This window comes from Leopardus geoffroyi, chromosome A2, assembly GCF_018350155.1.
Source record: "Leopardus geoffroyi isolate Oge1 chromosome A2, O.geoffroyi_Oge1_pat1.0, whole genome shotgun sequence".
Classification (NCBI taxonomy): Eukaryota; Metazoa; Chordata; class Mammalia; order Carnivora; family Felidae; genus Leopardus; species Leopardus geoffroyi.
The window spans coordinates 26,441,562-26,459,472 of record NC_059331.1 but is presented as its reverse complement, the minus strand read 5'-3'; the positions used below and the strand labels follow the sequence as shown (position 1 = coordinate 26,459,472).

At 47.1% G+C, this 17,911-nt stretch overlaps 1 protein-coding gene and 1 long non-coding RNA gene across 4 annotated transcripts in view; one reads left to right on the top strand and one right to left on the bottom strand.

Annotated features, from left to right (window-relative positions):
• ACOX2 (acyl-CoA oxidase 2) overlaps positions 1-17,911 on the top strand; it is a 30,856-nt gene that overhangs the window by 7,172 nt on the left and 5,773 nt on the right. For all 3 annotated transcript variants that reach the window (XM_045493378.1, XM_045493379.1, XM_045493380.1), the window contains 6 exons: positions 212-384; positions 2,615-2,777; positions 3,930-4,120; positions 5,555-5,734; positions 7,219-7,324; positions 12,270-12,487. In XM_045493378.1, the coding sequence (XP_045349334.1) occupies positions 212-384; positions 2,615-2,777; positions 3,930-4,120; positions 5,555-5,734; positions 7,219-7,324; positions 12,270-12,487 (1,031 nt within the window). The remainder of the gene's footprint in view (positions 1-211; positions 385-2,614; positions 2,778-3,929; positions 4,121-5,554; positions 5,735-7,218; positions 7,325-12,269; positions 12,488-17,911) is intronic.
• The window catches only part of LOC123605805, a 114,669-nt gene that overhangs the window by 92,013 nt on the left and 4,745 nt on the right, over positions 1-17,911 (bottom strand). The window lies entirely within an intron of this gene.

Here is a 17,911-nt window from a genome sequence, read left to right as displayed (position 1 = left end):
CACTTAGGGCAGTGGCTGTTTCGCAAAAAGCATGGGTGTGTTTAACAATCAGCGTGGCCACACCAGCACACTCTGGCTGGTAGTCGGCCATCTGTCCCAGGTGAGCGGTTTGAGGACCGTGGTGCCTGCAGGGCATGAAGCCCATAGTTATGGGTATAGGACAGTCTGGGGAGTCTTGGCTCAGACTCAACACCTGACTTTGGCCCACCAGGTCTTGCCAGATGGCACCTACCTCAAGCTCGGAAAATTGCAGATCAACTACCTTTCCATGGTGATAACACGGGTGAATGTGCTCTGGGGCGAGGTAACACCCATTCTGCAGAAGGCCTGTGTCATCGCCATTCGCTACTCGGTCATCCGCCGGCAGTCCTGCCTCCGGCCCAGGCAAGACGCACCCACAGGCTGACCACTACAGACAGAACTAGCTCTGATTCCCACAGCACCTGCCCCCTGCTACCACCCCTCTGCCAGAGTGGGGTGCTGGGAATACACATCACCCCCGTAACACACACGCAACACCTGCCCAGACCTAGCCCATCTGGCCATGTCTGTAGGGTCTCTGTTGGCTCCCTCTAACCCCTGGCTGATCGGCTGCCCATCCTGTGTCTGTCAGTATCTGACCCCATGGGGTTTCTGTGAGATCATTTGTCTTTGGCCTGGACCATCAGATCTAACTCAGTCTGTCTGTCCAAATCCAACTGGGTCCTACCTGGCTATGACCAGCTGAGTGTGTCTGGGTCAGCCACTTGCCAAACTGCAGGTGACTGTGGCTCCTGAGTTTGTTCTGTCAGGATGTGAGTGATTGTGTCTGGAAAAGCCCAACTGTCATACCAGACAGTATACGACTGAAGTCGGTTCTGTCTGGCTGGAACTGTCAGCATCCTGTGGTATGTCCAAGTCCGGATCCATTTTGTTGTATGTGACTGTGTCAAGCTAATCCTCCCTCTGCCCTATGGGACCAAATAGCCAACTACTCTCTGTTTTTTAACATGTGTATGTGTACCCATGCATATGCATGCCTGTAGAAACACACATAATTGCCAGATTCAGCAAAAGAAAATACAGGACTGCCTGTAAATGGCAAATAATTTTGCTGTAAACAGAAAATAATATACAACCATTATGTGCCACATGGGGACATGCACCCAGGACGTGGCAACATGGAGCTGAGCATATGGTGCCCCAGTGAGCATGGCAGGGGAGGTACAGCCATAACTGATTCAACTAGTGGTGCTGAGGGACGGGCTTCAACCTGCCAGTTCTTGTCCCAACTCTGCCAAGTGACCCTGGGCAAGTCCTTTGCCCTCTCTGGGCCTCAGTTTTTTCACCTGTAATGTGAATATGAGAGAACTTCCAGCCCAAGAACCTGGCGATGTTTCATGCCATGGACTGAAGTATCCAGCAGTCTAAGCAAAATGGACTGCAGGTCAGATGCCAGGCAGACCTGGGTGGACCACAGCTAGGCCACTTGCCAGCTGTGGGAGCTTATGCTAGTCACCCCACCTCTTTCTCCCTCAACTTCCTCACCTACGACACAGGGTGACAAGAGCAATCTTTCAGGGCAGTGCTAAGAGTAAAAAGCAACAAAGCATGCCAGGCCCGTAGCCCAGGACCCTTTCCTCTGGCAAACCCAGGGTCCCCGTGCTGGCCTGGGCTTCAGATTCCTGGGGTTAGGGAGTCTTCTCTGGAGGACAGGGGTGCCAGGGAAAGGTGCCGCTGCCGTCCCGTCCAGACTTCAGTTTTCTGGGTTGCAGAAGTGTCCCAAGTATGGTTATAATAGTATGTGTCTAAGTGAGGGGTTGCTGACCTGGGTTCCTCCCAGAGAGCCATGGGAGGCTCCTCACATTCATGCTTTCTTTTAATCCACAAAATAGTTACTCCAGGCCCCTTCATGCTGGATACAGTCTCGGGCACTGAAGACACAGCAACAGACAAGGCAAATACAGTCCCTACCTTAGGATTCCATCAGACCCAAGTTCACATCCTCAGAGTTACTGATTAGGCTCAATGTACCTCCCAGCACATACGATGTGTACCTGGACTTTGAAAGGTCAAGTTTCAAATCATCAGGCGTACAAGACCACAACCCTTTACTTGAAATCCTTGGGACCAAATGTGTTGGAATTCATAACTTTCAGATTTTAGCAGGATAATATGGTGCATATGTTGTAATTTTGTAAACTTCCCCCATAAGGGGCAACATCCATAAGCAAACATGTCAATATTTCTGCAGAGAATTGTATGGATATTCATGTTAGATAGAATTTTAAGATCATTAATAACTTCATGTCAGTTCAGGTCAAGTTTTGCAGTGAGTTATAAAAAACTATCAGGTTTTTAAAATTTATTTGAGAGAGCAAAAGCAAGCGAGGGAGAGAGGCAGGGAGGGAGTAGGAGAGAGAAAACCTCAAGCAGGCTCTGCACTGTCAGCCACAATGTGGGGCTTGAACCATGAGATCATGACCTGAGCTGAAATCAAGAATCAGATGTTTAACCAACAGGTGCCCCCCCACAAAAGCTATCAGTTTTTGAGTATTTTATGGCACTGGGGATATGGGAAGTGGGGAGGTGGCATGTAGCAATCTTCTAAACCTTCTTCTTTTCTTCCACTCAGTGACCCAGAGGCAAAAGTCCTGGACCACCAGACACAGCAGCAGAAACTCTTTCCTCAGCTGGCCACAGCCTATGCATTCCATTTCCTGACAAGCAACCTCTCAGAATTCTTCCACAGCTCCTATGATGCCATTCTGAACAGAGACTTCAGCCTCCTGCCTGAGGTACCTGCTGTCTGCTGGGGGTGGAGGGGTGGGGTGCAGGAGCTGGGAAATGGCTGAAATTGTTCTCATCACTGGGATGCAGCCACAGCCCTGTTCCCACAGGCTCCTTCTACTATCTCCTCTCAGCCTTCCAACATCCCAGGGCACCCAGGGTGAACTGTACCTCGACATATAAATCCACCTACATCTGGCCTCCAGAAAGCTCCAAAAATGTTAGAGGGAATAATCACACATAATACATACAACACAGGAGCACAATCCCTGGTGTGTATTTGAAACCTAAAAAGCCCCCCAAAATTACAGTCATTGAGAACACATTTGGTGGCACAATTTGACCTGAATTGATCTGATTTATCCCACTGGAGGTATATCCATTTTGCAGCAGAAATATTAATGAGTTTGATCACTAAGGCTGCCCCAGACTCTTCTGGGTATTATAATCTACCTTAAATGCCCTGCTTTAGCTTTCTAAAATTCAAAAAACATTGATTCCAAAATACATCCGGCCCCAAGGGTCTCAGATAAAGGATCAAGGACTTAGATATACTGTAACATTTAGTCCACCAGACCCTGGGCTTCATAAGCATAGCTTCATTAATCCTCAATTGTAGAGCAGGCAGCATTTTATATTCCCACTTTACAGATTAGGAAAGTGAAGCACAGAGAGGTTAAGGAACATAAACTTCCTCCCAAGGACTTAAAAGTCTGAAAGATAGGTTAAAGTCTTTCAAGAACCCAAAGCTCAAACCAGGTCTGCAGCCTGGAAGCTCCTCCTACAACTCAGGCCAGTGGGCTGGTGGTTGGACCTCCACCCTCACAGGACAGCTCTCCAACAACCCCACTTGACCAGCAAAATCTGCAACTCCTGGATGATGGTGAGCCCAGTCCGGAAGCACCCTCTTCCAGGGATCCTGGAGACATTGGCCTGGACAGTTTTCCTTTGTCTTTACTACAGCTACATTGCCTCATTGTGTGATCTTGGGCAAGTCACATAACATCTCTGAGTCTCAGCCTTCTCAGTCATAAAGTTGAGAGCTGAGGAAACAATCTTATGTCATGGGGTTGTCGTGGACATACAGCAGGTTGTATGAGCGGTAAGCATGGTTGTTACCGGAGGGCCCCCTTACTTGCCCTGACCCCCTGTTCTCACAGCTTCACGCACTGAGCTCAGGAATCAAGGCCATGGTGTCAGACTTGTGCACCTGGGGGACTGAGCTGTGCCGCAAAGCCTGCGGCGGCCAAGGCTACTCGAAGCTGAGTGGCCTGCCCTCACTGGTCACCAGAGTGACAGCCGCCTGCACCTATGAGGGTGAAAACACTGTGCTCTACCTGCAGATGGCCAGGTAAGGCCCCTGCGTGGGTTGAAGCGGCAGCCAATGTCCATGGTGGGAACGGACGCTGGGCAGGGCCATGCGGAGACCACCCAACCAACCCACGCAGTCTGGATCCCGCCCATCCAGAGCTTTAGGAAGGCTGGAGAAGAGTGCAGCTTTCCCTCACTTCACATTCTTCGGTGGCTCCCCACTGCTAGTGGGAAAATGCCACATTGCCCGCCCCCACCCCCACTCCCCCCACCTCCCTTCCCCAGCTGGCCGAGTTTCCTCTTTCCCAGCACGGGCTTCACGAACGCTCCCTTCCCTCGCCCGAATACTCTGGCCTGGCCTGCTGGGCCTGCTGCTGTAAGCGGCTCATTCTGCGGGGCGCTGCTTAGATGCCCGCCCTGGCGCTCCCACTCAACACCATCCGGTGTCTCTTCTCCGTGAGCCAGAGCTCCTGGGGCCTTGCCCACCAACTGTCCTCCGGCTTAGCACAGGGCCTGCTCAGGGAGGCTCCCACCTGAGAGGCAGGAAGGGACCCAGGATTCGCGACCGACAAGTGGTGGCTTCTGTTCATTCTCTTCTGTCTGTGGGGGCTCGGACTGACCAGGCCTTTCACATTTATCTATCCTCGGGTGACTCAACAGGGCACATGTTTCCCCATGCAAGGAGAAAGGGCTTGCTAGCAAATAGGCTATATAATATTCTTGAAAAAATTTATCATATGTAGTATTATGGTGATTTTTTTTTTTTAATTATAAGGGGGATACAGTATCATGTATTAGAAATTCTGTGTCCCACATTATAAAAGCAATACAAATATTTTCCCAGTTTTCACAAACCTTCTATCAGGTGAGTATTATTATCCCCATTTAAATATGGAGACACTGAGGCCAAGGGAGGTGAAGTAACTTCCACAAGCATCACAGAGGTCTCAACAGAGCTGCCTGGGAATCCAGGATTGGCTGAGCCCAGAGCCTATAAGCACTGGATCATCACAGGAAAGAAGCCGAGAGTCACCTGTAATTCTCCCACTCGTGTTAGCCTTCTTACACCTATCCTTTCTCAAGAAAATTTAATCTCTGCTGCCACTGTACAATTCAGCATAAATCCCCAAATCACAAGATCCTAACCAGAAGAATAAATTCTGTTTGCTCAGATACCAGAAGGGTTTCGGTTCAGGATCTGAGTGTCTACCCAGCTCTGCAGTTCCAGCCTCCTTTCACTGTGGAAGAAACCAGTCTCCGGGTGCATGGCCCTGAGGGCCTCACAGCTGGGGAGGTGGGGGGGGGGGGAGGGCTTTGGGGTGAGGATAACCTTCAGGAGGGACCAGGCAAGAAACTGCATGGTCCTGGTTCTCCTATAGGGAGCGTAAGAGTGTGTGTTTTTGGAGATAGGGGCGCTGGTCTATCCCACAGGGCTCCCACTGCTCACTGGCTCCCACCCCCACCCCACCCCCAGGTTTCTGGAGAAAAACTACCTGCAAGCTCAGGCATCCCAAGACTCCACATCGCAGAGATCTCTCCCTCAGTCTGTTGCGTACCTGACTGCACCTGACCTGGCCAGGTGCCCAGCCCAGAAAGCAGCTGACTTCCTCCACCCACAACTCTACACCACGGCCTGGGCACACGTGGCAGCCAGGTGAGCAAGAAATTGGCCATTCCACTTGGGGACGGGCTCCTTCCTACACTAGGGCCTTTGGGATGGGATGGGTGAGCATTCGTGCATACTCCTCTAAAAAGCACCCCCTTCCCCAACCTCAGTCCTCTCAGTTCCTGCCACCGTGGGCAGAGAAGGGGAAGTCACATCCATCAGCCACCATCACTTCCCCATCCTCATTGAGCTAGTAGGACATCACCCCTCTGGCCAGTGCAAGGAACTTTTTATATCTATAGGTTTTTACTGTGATTTGCAATGCAACGAATGTACCATGTGTAAGTACCACATCAGTATGTAAATACCAACAAATAAATAAAAGTAAACACCAATATTCATAGAGGACTTAATACCCCAACCTGTCGTTCCCAGGCTAGTTAATAATTGTTTCAAAATCATGAGCAACTCTGGACATTCATTTATTTATTCCACAAATATTAAATTCCTACAATGTGCTAGGCACTATTCTAGGTACTACAGATCTATTAGTAAACCAGTCAAGAAAAGCCTAAGCCTCACAGATCTAATATTTTAGTTAGGGGAGGTAGAGAGTGCAAAATAAGGCTGCTCAGGGTAATTAAAATGCCATTATACTGACTTTTGCTTGGACCTCAATGTGACATCTGTTTATCTATTCCCTGACAAGAAAAAAAATAAATATCGCTTAATAAACAGGTTGCTTTGCATACAAATTCCAAGGATCATGAGTGGATGGTCAGGAAATAGAAAATAAAAGGAAAAGGTTAAGTAAATGGCAAATGACCAATTTAGTGGTTTGGAGAACAAGGGTTTGTTTGGTTTTCTTTTCTTGCCTTTTAAGTTTCCTTAGGAAGAACCTGAAACAGACTGGGTGACTGACAGGCCTCACTAGCCTTTACAGGAATACCACTGTCTTTGCTCAGCCACAGAAGTTACTGGTATCAGGATGGTGTCTGCATTACAAAGGAGGGTCAGTGCCTGCCCTAGAGTGCTCAGGCTTTACAGGTCAGAGGTTAAGCTGCTAGTTATGTGACTCTGAACCAGTTAGTTACTAGTTATGTGACCCTGGACCAGTTAGTTAACCAGTTTGGGACTCAGTTTTCCCCACTGTAAATTGGGAATGCCTACCCTTAAAAGGGTTCAAGAGAGGGGCACCTGGATGGCTCAGTTGGTTAAGCGTCTCTCGGTTTCAGCTCAGGCTTGGGTCATTATCTCAAGATTCACGAGTTGGAGCCTATTTGGGATTCTCTCTCTCTTCCTTTCTCTGCCCCTCCCCTGCTCGAGCTCTCTCTCTCCAAATAAATACTCAAAAAAATTTTTTAAGAGTTAAAGAGATAATGTGTAGCATTTAGCCTTGTAACACAAATAGTCAATAAATGGGAATTACTGTATTTCTACTTCTGAGGGACCCCAGGCAGCCTGAGACCAAACTCCACCAGTCCCTTTCCCACTCAGTCAGGAAGCTGAACCTTTTTTTCTTTGGCCTTCAGGCTCATAAAGGACTCAGTGCATCACTTGCAGACTCTGATGCAGTCCGGGGCTGACAGGTATGAGGCATGGAACCAGACCACTGTCATGCACGTCCAGGCTGCTAAGGTGAGCTGCCCATCAGCTGAAGCTCCAACTGAAAGGGGCCTATTTGGTTTCCCCAGCAGGCCACGATGCTGAGAAAATCTGAGCTCTGCCATTATTCCCCAGCCCTGCTCAGTGGCTGCCCTCATTTCACTTCCAAGGCTTTCGTGCAGGGTATTTTAATTAAAGGACTTAACTCCAAAGCAATCTTGCTGACAGCTCTTAGGGAAAAAAAAAAAAATGTAATGAGGCAGTGTTATTGGATTTGCTTCAGGTTGTTCAAATATTTCCTCCCAGATAGAAAAGCAGGTTAAGTCTCCCCTTAGCCCCACAGGCAATCCTTAGATGTCTGTTTCAATTTCTACTATGTTTTGTGTTTGTGCATAATTCACATTCAGTCAGCAAATATTTGGCCACCCCCTCAACACCAGGCATCGGGCTGGGCACTGTGAGACACAGGCTGCCACAGGATACCAGAGATGTACGTCTCTGCCCAGCTTGAGGACCACAAAGTCTTCCCAGAAGTGGCATGTAGGCCAAGACTTCCAGGATGAGCTGAAATTAGCCAGCCAAAGGGTAGAGGCTCTGGTTTTGGAAACGAAGATTTCCTGGCAAAGGGAACAGCAGGTGAAGAAGGAAGAGGCAAGAAAAGGCATGGTGCTTGAGAAAATACAGATCCTCAAGGAGGAGCTACAGGAGGAAGCCTGAAAGCAGAAGAGGAAGGCAGGTTGGGGAGGAGAAAAGATAGGCTAGGCCTGGGACCTTCTGCATCACTGCGAGAAGTTTAGTTTTGTTTTCATTGCAATAAAGTTTGGTTTTGTTTTCATTGCAATGGGACATCTTTGCAGACTTAGTATCAGGGGAGTGAGGTGATGAGAGTTTCATTGTAGAAGAGTCAGGCAGGCTGCCTAGGGAGCAATGGGGGCCAGTCAGGAGCAGGCACCAGCAGTCTGGGCAAGGACTGAGGGTGGTCCCAACCATGAACCTGGCAGAGGGCATGGAGAAAAGTGAGTGGATGCAGACATATTAAGAGCGCAGAAGTAAGGAACAAGTCTCAGAGAGTAATGGGGTGAGAAAGAGCTCGAGCTTAGGCAGCTGGCACTCTGACCCTACCTACAGCTGGAAAACCATGGTGAACACTTCAATCCTCAGGCATCAGGCCCAGGAAATGGCAGGAAAGCCCAAAGAAGTGTTTGGTAGCAGCCCTCAAGCGGCAGGCTGGGCATGAGCGCCACCTGGTGACCCACCACCCCTCCCACATCAGCTGGTGCTGGTATTAACTCTGCCACCATCCACTGGGCTGTGTCCACCGCAGGGGCACTCCCTGCTATGCTAAATGTCCTATTAACACAGAGGAGGGTGAGCCGAGGCTGTGCTTTCATCAGACTACCAAAAAAGGAACCACAGCTGCCCATTATTCATCCATTTTCCAAACCTATGCCCTGCCTTCCAAAGGACCAGACAATGCGTGCCAGGGTTACCTCATTTAACACACACAACCCTGGGGGTGAGAGCAGCATAATCTCCATTTTAAGGATGAGGAAACAGAACTAAAAGGAATGAAGTCCCAGAGGTAGGAAATAGTTATGATGCTTTGCTTTGCTTTCTTTTCCCTCATGGATGCAAGCCGTGTCCCCAGAGAGCCACTGTGTGTGAGGGAGGGAGGTGATCCCCAAGTTTTAGGGGCACCAAGCTCAGCCAGTCTAGAGGAGAAGAGCAAGTCCCTTCTCCCCCAGCCATTGTAAGCTGAAGAAAAGTGGCTTCCTGGGGAGATGGTGCCCAAGATAAATCTCCAAAGTCATAATGGGCAGAGAAATCTGCAATGTCTGAGCTTCGTGCTTTGGAAGAACCACATACTCTGCAGGAACCTTAAGCACCCACCGGGTCCCATCTAGAAACCAGAAATATGCAGGTAGAGAGTGACAGAAACACAAGGGGACTGGGGACAGTGGCAGAGTGGGGGACAAGGAACAAGCCCTGGCCTAAGTTCTGTATGAGTTTCCTCTCTATGTGACTGACCCCTGGTTGTCCTTCCTTTTCTGGCCTGTAACTTCCCAGTATGTAAAACAAAGGGGCATCGACAGGAACTTTAAGCTCTGATGAATGGGCTCTCACCCTATAATCTGAGACCCTGCCTCGGAGAGATGTCAGTCCCTAACACCACTGGAGCAAATGCTGGTACCCACTATAATCCAGCCTCGGTCTCTAATGGCTTTGGCAACACAGCGTAGTAGTTAAGAGCACAGACTCTTAACTGGGAGGTGGACTATTCTGATATGGATCTCGTTGCTACCACTTACTAGCCATGTGACCTTGGGCGAGGAATTTAATCTTTCAGTGCCTCAGTCTCCTCATCTGCAAAATGGAGCTCATAACAGTACCTACCTTTTATGATGATTATGAAGATTAAATGAGTTAATACATGTAAAATTAAAGATGCACCTGGCAATGCAACACATCCCACCCCCTCACCCAAATTAGGCAGGATGCAAGATTTAAACCAACATATACAAAAAGTAAATAAAGTTCACTGTGTTCAGAGCATGGTGCCAAAGTGGGGTTCAGCCCGTCACAGAAGCAGAAGCCGGGGCCCTCAGGCAGTTCTTTTTTCATCACTGCACTCCACAACCCATGGTCCCGAGAAATTAAGGATGTGGCCCTCAGCTTAGAACAGGGGAGCAGGGTCTATCCGGTTTGAGCACGGAGGGCTGTCTGACTCCACAGAGGCAGCAGAGCACATCTGTCCCTCTTCTATCTCCAAACATTGCAAACTCTGCGTGCCTGTGACAACACCAGGTCCAGGTGGCAAAGTGGTGGTGTTCTCTCCCGTGCGGAGGCTCTGTGGGAAAGGCAGATCCCTCCCCAAATGAGAAACCTGATGGGGTCACTTCCCTGTGGAAGACTTTGGTGGTTCTCTGACCCCCACAAAATGAAACCCCAACTGATGTGATTTGATGCAGGCTTCAAGAGCAAACGGTCAAGAAGGAATTCTTTCTTGAGACGTTTTCGGTGCAAAAAAAGGTAGTTTTGTTAAAGCACGGGGACAGGACCCACGGGTTGAAAGAGCTGCCGTGGGGTTGTAAGGAGCAAGTGATTATATACTTTTAAGCTGGGAGGGGTAGACACAAAGGAAGCCTCTGAAAGGATTTTCATAAGTTACAGGATCCTGAAGACCCGGCTGTTGTCAAGCTAAGGCTTTTTCCAAGGAAGCCTCTGAAAGGATTTTCATAAGTTACAGGATCCTGAAGACCCGGCTGTTGTCAAGCTAAGGCTTTTTCCTCTAGTAACGTATTCACATTAAGGCAGTTGGAAGTTCCTGGAGGAATGTCACATTCGGCCTGTCTCAAGTACTTGTCAATGGGCTGCAACTTATAAGGAAATTTAATTTCATCTACATTTCTTTTGCATTTGTTCTCCACATCACCAACCATGTCATTCACGGCCCTTTACTGACCCAGGTCCCGGGTGGCCCACCTGCCCTAATGTGTACAGTCTGTCCTCCCCTCAGTAGACTGCTTGCAGCCTCCTGCAGGTACAGCCGTGTGCACAGGAAATTCCCCCTGCCTCAAATGGCCTTTCCCATTCTTTGTCCCCCTGAGTTAATTTCTTTGAACCCTCAAGACAGTCTAAGCCTAGCTACTTAAGGCCTTACTGGGAAGCTATCCGGATATCTGCATTTTGACAAGATCACCAGCTAATCTGTCTATACATAAAGATTTGAGAAGAATTTAATATGCTCTCCTTTCCTCCCTACCCACCTGCCCCCATGGAATTCATATACCTTACCTGATAACTATAGTGTGATTTGTCTTGGAGAGAAGTGGAATATTCAAAATACCTAACAACTGGTAGGGCAGGGGCAAGGGCCAGTCAGAAAGCACTTCAGGCCTAATGGAGGCAGAGGCCTGAAAGTCTCCTGCTGGGCCAGGCATTCATCCTTTATTTGCTGAGCTGTGGGGAGGAGGAAGTCCCAGGGAAGGATCCTGGCTGACCCAAGGGGCTCTCACAGGGTTGAGGGCAGTGGTCACTTACCAACTGGTACCAAAAGTTTTATGCTTTTTATGTAAGCTCTGTGCCCAATGTGGGGCTTGAAACTATGACCCTGAGATCAAGAGTCATATGCTCCACCGACTGAGCCAGCCAGGAGCCTGAAAGTTTTATTTTAACCAGTGACAAAGCAAGACTGTTGGATATGGGCTAAATAACAGCCCTGCTTACCTCACAGAGTTTACTCTCTAGCTGGGATAAATTTTGTGTCTATCTTGAGCCTCTACTTTCTCTCCTCCACAACGTACACAAGCACATACACACACACACACTACTGCCTTGAACATGGCAAACAATAAATAGCTGTTTTCTTTTTTTTTTTTTTTTTTTCAACGTTTATTTATTTTTGGGACAGAGAGAGACAGAGCATGAACGGGGGAGGGGCAGAGAGAGAGGGAGACACAGAATCGGAAACAGGCTCCAGGCTCCGAGCCATCAGCCCAGAGCCCGACGCGGGGCTCGAACTCACGGACCGCGAGATCGTGACCTGGCTGAAGTCGGACGCTTAACCGACTGCGCCACCCAGGCGCCCCAAATAGCTGTTTTCTTAAGAAGAGTGGTACTGTCCTCCACTGTCTCCAGGCCAGCCTCCAATACCCCTGTATTCTTTCTACTTTTCAAATCTATTTGAAATTTCCCCCAAACAAAATAAGGAAGCTAAGGGCCGAGCTCCAGAGCCTACAAGCCCCCAACATAAGCACACACCTGCGTGCGCACGCGCGCGCGCACACACACACACACACACACACACACACACACACACCATCAAAAAGGCTCAGTCAGACCCACAGCCAGGAGAAAAGGCAGCTGCCAGCCGGCTGGGAAACACGTGGCCACAGGGGGCTTATTCCAGCAGTCTTCCTAAGCTTCCAGGACTTTTGAGGTCAGAAATCAGAAGCTAATGTATCTTCGTGTCTTTTAGGCACACTGCCATTATGTCAGTGTAAAGAATTTTACAGAAACTCTGGACAAACTAGAAAATGAACCAGCAATTCAGCAGGTGCTCAAACGCCTCTGTGACCTCTATGCTTTACATGGCATCCTGACAAACTCGGGTGACTTTCTTCACGATGGCTTCCTATCGGGGGCCCAAGTGGATGCGGTGAGAACAGCCTACCTGGATCTGCTCCCCCTCATCCGGTAAGTGGCTGGCCCTCAAACCATGGTGATCTTCAGAGACTAGCCCTTAGACCCTTTGTTCACTTCAAACTCCAAAACCTTCAGCTCCAAAATCTTGCTAAGTGGGGTCTGGCAAAAGCAGCAAACCACTCTGGAGAGGTTTACACTCTAGCATGATTACATCAACATAAAGCATTATGGATTAGTGAAAGAAAAAAAATTAGAAATAAAAATGCTTAAAAACAAATTATCTCACTATCTCAATTGAACTCTTCAACATTGTAAAGGAAATAGGAATAGTATCTAAAGGAAGCATACCACATATTCATAATATGTAAACTTTAATGAGTCTGAATCATGACTAACATTTAAGGAACATTTATGTGTGCCAGGCATTATGCCAAAAGCTTTCACATACATCATCTCATTTAGTCCTTATAGCCTTTTGAAACAAATACTGTTAATCTCCCCATTTTACTGGGGAGGAAATTCAGGCTGAGGGGAGTTAGGTAACTTGCCCAGGGTCTCACAGTCAGCCAGGGAGGAGCCAGATACAATCTGGGGCCTGTCTGACCCCAGAGTATGCGCTCTCAACTCTATGAAAGTTAAGGTGGGGCTACTGTTTATTTCAAACGCATCCTGGTCTTTGTTGAATGTGTTTAAGCGAGTTCCTACTAAGTTGACTAAACTTATTTTAATCCTTCCTCAGCTCCAAGGTGAGATTTTTTTTTAAACTCAGCAATTCATACACTGATTCATAAAACAATAATACAAATAGTTCTTAAATGCAACATAATGCAGTGTAGTTTAGGGTCATGATATATTAATGCAATACTTTCATTCTATTACATTATATATAATCTAAATGATCACTTTAAAAACATTGAAACCAAAGCCCCAACCTGAACAGAGCACTGGAAGAAAGAAATTAAAATAATACAGAGTAGTCACCACTGTCCATAAGTGAAAAATGGGCTGCCTTGAGAACGCAACCTTTTCTGAGGAAATATGATGCCGTTTTCTATGGGGTGGTATGGTGTGTGTGTGTGTATGTGTGTGTGTGTGTGTGTGTGTGTGTGTGACCTTACCCTATGACCTCCAATAGCTCACATAATCTACAAGACTAAGATAATAAAAAGGAAAAAGATTGGAAATTTAAAAAATAAGCTACTCATGACAAAGTTTAAAAAAAAAAAGACAAGATCAAATTAGTTTTATTTCTAACAACATGCAACATGTTACAAACCATTTATGGCTTCACATAAGCACCTAACAGATACTTGGCAGTTGGTAAATGTTCAATTAAATCATCAAAACTGTCAAAAATACATTTTATAGAATTATGCCCCAGGTATTAAACTTTCCCTAATGTACAGACTCCAGTAGTGGGAACCACTAATAGCAGAACTGAGTATTGCACAGTTCAGCCCAAGTGTATCTAATCTGGAAATGCTTGGCATTTTTTTTAATAGTTTACTTATTTTGTGAGAGAAAGCATGAGTGGGGCAGGGGCAGAGAGAGAGGAAAAGAGAGAATCCCAAGCAGACTCCACGCTCAGCTCAGAGCCCGACGAGGGGCTAGAACCCAACCATGAGATCATGGCCTGAGCCAAAATCAAGAGTTGGATGCTAAAACAACTCAACCGCCCAGGAGCCCAGGAAATGCTCAGCATTTAAAGTACATGAAGACAATAATATTCTAGCCCTGATTGGCAGTGATGATGAAACACAAAAGATCACCTTAACACTTCATAAGCATGATTGTTCTTAACCTGCAATGGCATTTCTTTTTTTTTTTTTTAATTTTTTTTTCAACATTTATTTATTTTTGGGACAGAGAGAGACAGAGTATGAACGGGGGAGGGGCAGAGAGAGAGGGAGACACAGAATCGGAAACAGGCTCCAGGCTCTGAGCCATCAGCCCAGAGCCCGACGCGGGGCTCGAACTCACGGACCGCGAGATCGTGACCTGGCTGAAGTCGGACGCTTAACCGACTGCGCCACCCAGGCGCCCCTGCAATGGCATTTCTAAGTGCTTGCCTTGGTGCCAAAGACTTACAACTTAGGACAAGACCAGCAGCACTGACACAAATAGGCAACTTATGCGTGCACTGAACCCACAAACTGATTTACTCACATATGTACTTAAGTAATCTTCCTATTATTGCAAGGTTGTCAGGTATGTTACAGACTCCATGCTTACAAAAGTTCTGTGTCACAATTCTCTGCCTGATTACTTAGTATCAACCTCTGATTTCTGAGATGACAAATAAAGGATGGCACGCTATTCCATGTGATGCTAAGAACCAGCTCTGTGTGCAATGGTACTTAGCTGACCCAGTTTATAGTTGTTTAAGGGGTCGTAAGGTCGTAAAATCTCAGTTGGGGGACATTCAGATGAAGATGGCACATTGAACATATGCATTTACTTTTGTTCTCCTGAAACCCAACAAAACACCAGCAAAGGGAGTAAAACTTTTAAAAAGGTATAGACCCACAAAAAGAAAGAAAACAGGAAAGGAAACCTAAATATAAGAAAGTAAATGGACAGTGACTTAGCAGACCTGGGGAAACTGGATCATAAATCAGAAGTGGGAAACAAGTTTATACCAAAGAACCCCAAGAACTAGTAGTGCTGTGTACCTCTGGCAATGGGGATGAAGGTAAGACCCACAGGATGGGCTGGAGGTCTGTTTCAGAAGGCTCTGAACCCTCAGTTCCCCTCCTTCTCTGTGAGTGGTTTTGAGCCTTTTCCTTGACCTCACCCTGGCAGAAGGGTACATAGAGGGTCTGTGGGCCAGGGAACATCAGGCATAGGTGAGAATGAGGCTACCCTTCAGAAAACAGCAGCCTGAACAAATGTTTGTAGGCCCCGTGCTAACAGCCCCCTCCCCCAGCCCTCTTTTCCCTGGTTCCCAGAAAGCTGGCAGCCAGGCTCGTGGCCTACAGGAAGATGATAGCACACTCCTTCTCTGGAGAATCTGACAAGCCCAAAGGAGAGAGAGCCAAAGACACTGACCCCACGGTCCCCCAATTCACCCCATAGAGAATCCCACATATCTACAAGCACACCCAGACTTCTAAGCAGCTAGCTAATGCCCACTCTTAGCTATGGTCAGACACTCAGGGATCACCAGACACCTGCGGGAAGCCCCTGACATAAAACAGAGCCTAAACAAGCAAGAACGAAATAACTTGGAGGGTAGAAGAGAATCTTCTGGGAGAAGGACTTTTTTTTAAAAGATAAGTAATATCCTCAAAGAGTTAAGAGGGAATATTCCAACCACAAGCCAAGAATGTCATTTCTTAAAAAGTAATATTCAGGGGGCGCCTGGGTGGTTCAGTCGGTTGACTGTCTGACTTCGGCTCAAGTCATGATCTCACGGTTTGTGAGTTTGAGCCCCACGTTGGGCTCTGTGCTGACAGCTCAGAGCCTAGAGCCTGCTTCAGATTCTGTCTCCCTCTTTCTCTGCCCCACCCCTGCTCACACTCTGTCTCTCTCTCTCTCTCTCAAAAATAAATAAAACACACACACAAAAAATTTTAAATGATAGTGGAAATGAAAAAAATCAATTGAAGGATTGGAAGATAAAGTTGCATAAATTGCACAGAAAAGAAAGCAAAAAGACAAAAAGATAGAAATTAGGAAAAAACATTAAAATAGTAAGAAGACTGATCCTAACTGTCCATTATCTAAAAAACAGATCTAGAAAGAGCAGACAGAGAAAACAGAAGGGAACAAGCCATTAATTAAATAATTCAAGAAAATACTCTTCAAATGAAGGTAAAGAGTTTCAGACTGAAAAGGCCACAAATGCTTGTAGACTAGAGGAGACAAACACAGACAGAAAAAATAAGTCAAACAGTATGCAAAATGGTACTGCTAAGAAAAGGAAAGCAGGGAAGGGGATCAGGAATGCTGGGGGTGCAGTGGGAGGGACAGTGGTTTTAAGTAAGTCAGAGAAGGCCTCCCAGAGAGGGTGATGTTGGAGGAAAGATCTCAAGTGGAGGGGAGGTGAGAGGAGCCATGGGCTGGGGGCGGGCAGGGGGGAAGCACTCCAGGCAGAGAAGTACAAATGTTGAAGGCCAGAGCATGCCTGGCACATCCATCCAGAGAACAGAGAAGAGGCCACAGAGGCTGGAGCCATGTGACTAGGTGGAGAGTGAGGGCAGAGGGCAGAGAGGTAGGGTGTACTGGGGCGGGGGGTGGGGGGTACGATGGGGGTAGGGATCATCACAAAGACTTAAGACTTTGGCTTTTACTTTGTGTGAGAAGGGGACGGTTTTCAACATAGCATAAGACACAGTCTGAAGTCATCTGATGTATTTTTCTACAGGATCACTCCAGTTGCGACAGTAAGGAACTGGGCAGGGGACGAATAAAAAGCAGGGAGCCCAGCTAGGAGGCTACCTCAATAATCCAAGTGAAAGATGACGATGGGTTAGACTGGGTGCCAGCCCTGGAGGTGGTGGGAGGTGACTAAAGTTTGGATATATTTGGAAGACAGAATAGGATTTGCTGACAGATTAGGTACAGGATGTATGCGACAGAGAGGAGCTCAGGTTTTTGGCCAGAGTAGCTATTTACTATAAATGTGCCAGGTTTGGGCAGGATGCACAGGAAAAGCTGTAGAAGATCAGGAGTTTGGCTCTTTATTTTTTTAAGTTTTATTTATTTAAATAATCTTTACACCAAACATGGGGTTCAAACTCACAACGCTGAGATCAAGAATCACACACTCTATTGACTGAGCCAGCCAGGTGCCCCAGGGGTTTGGTTTTGAACATGTTAAGTTTGAAGAGCCTGTTAGAAATTAAGGAAGATGTTAAAATGCAGGTTAAGTGAGACTGGAGAGATCAATTTGGAAGTCATTAGCATATGGCTGGTATTTAAAGCCCTGAGGATATCCCATGGAGTGACTGGATACAGAGAAGAGGCTGGAGTACTGAGTCTTGGGACCCTCCAAAGATGAAGAGGAGGCCTTGACAAGAACTATTTCAGTAGAGTGGCAGAAGTTAAAACCTGAACAGATCCAGTCTACAAGAACAGGCGGAGAAGAAGAAATAGCAAAGCATAAACAAGTACAACACTTTTAAGGAGCTTTATCATAAAGGGGAGTCAAGATCTGGAATAGATGATGGAGAAGGAAACAGACTCAAAGCTTGTTGTTAAGATGGGGGATAGCACACCATGTTCACGTGCAAAAACGATTCAGTAGAGATGGGAACTTTGACATTGTAAGGCAAAGGCAAGAGAATTTCTAGAACATCGTTTTCTGGTAGGCAAGAGCAGAAGGCATCTATCTACTGGACAGAGAGGGACGGGCGAGAGCTGGGAGCCAGAACTGCATACCTGTGCTAAAAATAGAGAAAGCACCATACCTATAGGTGCACAGGTGAGAACTTGTGGATGTGCTCTTACTGCTTCCATTTTTTTATCAGTGAA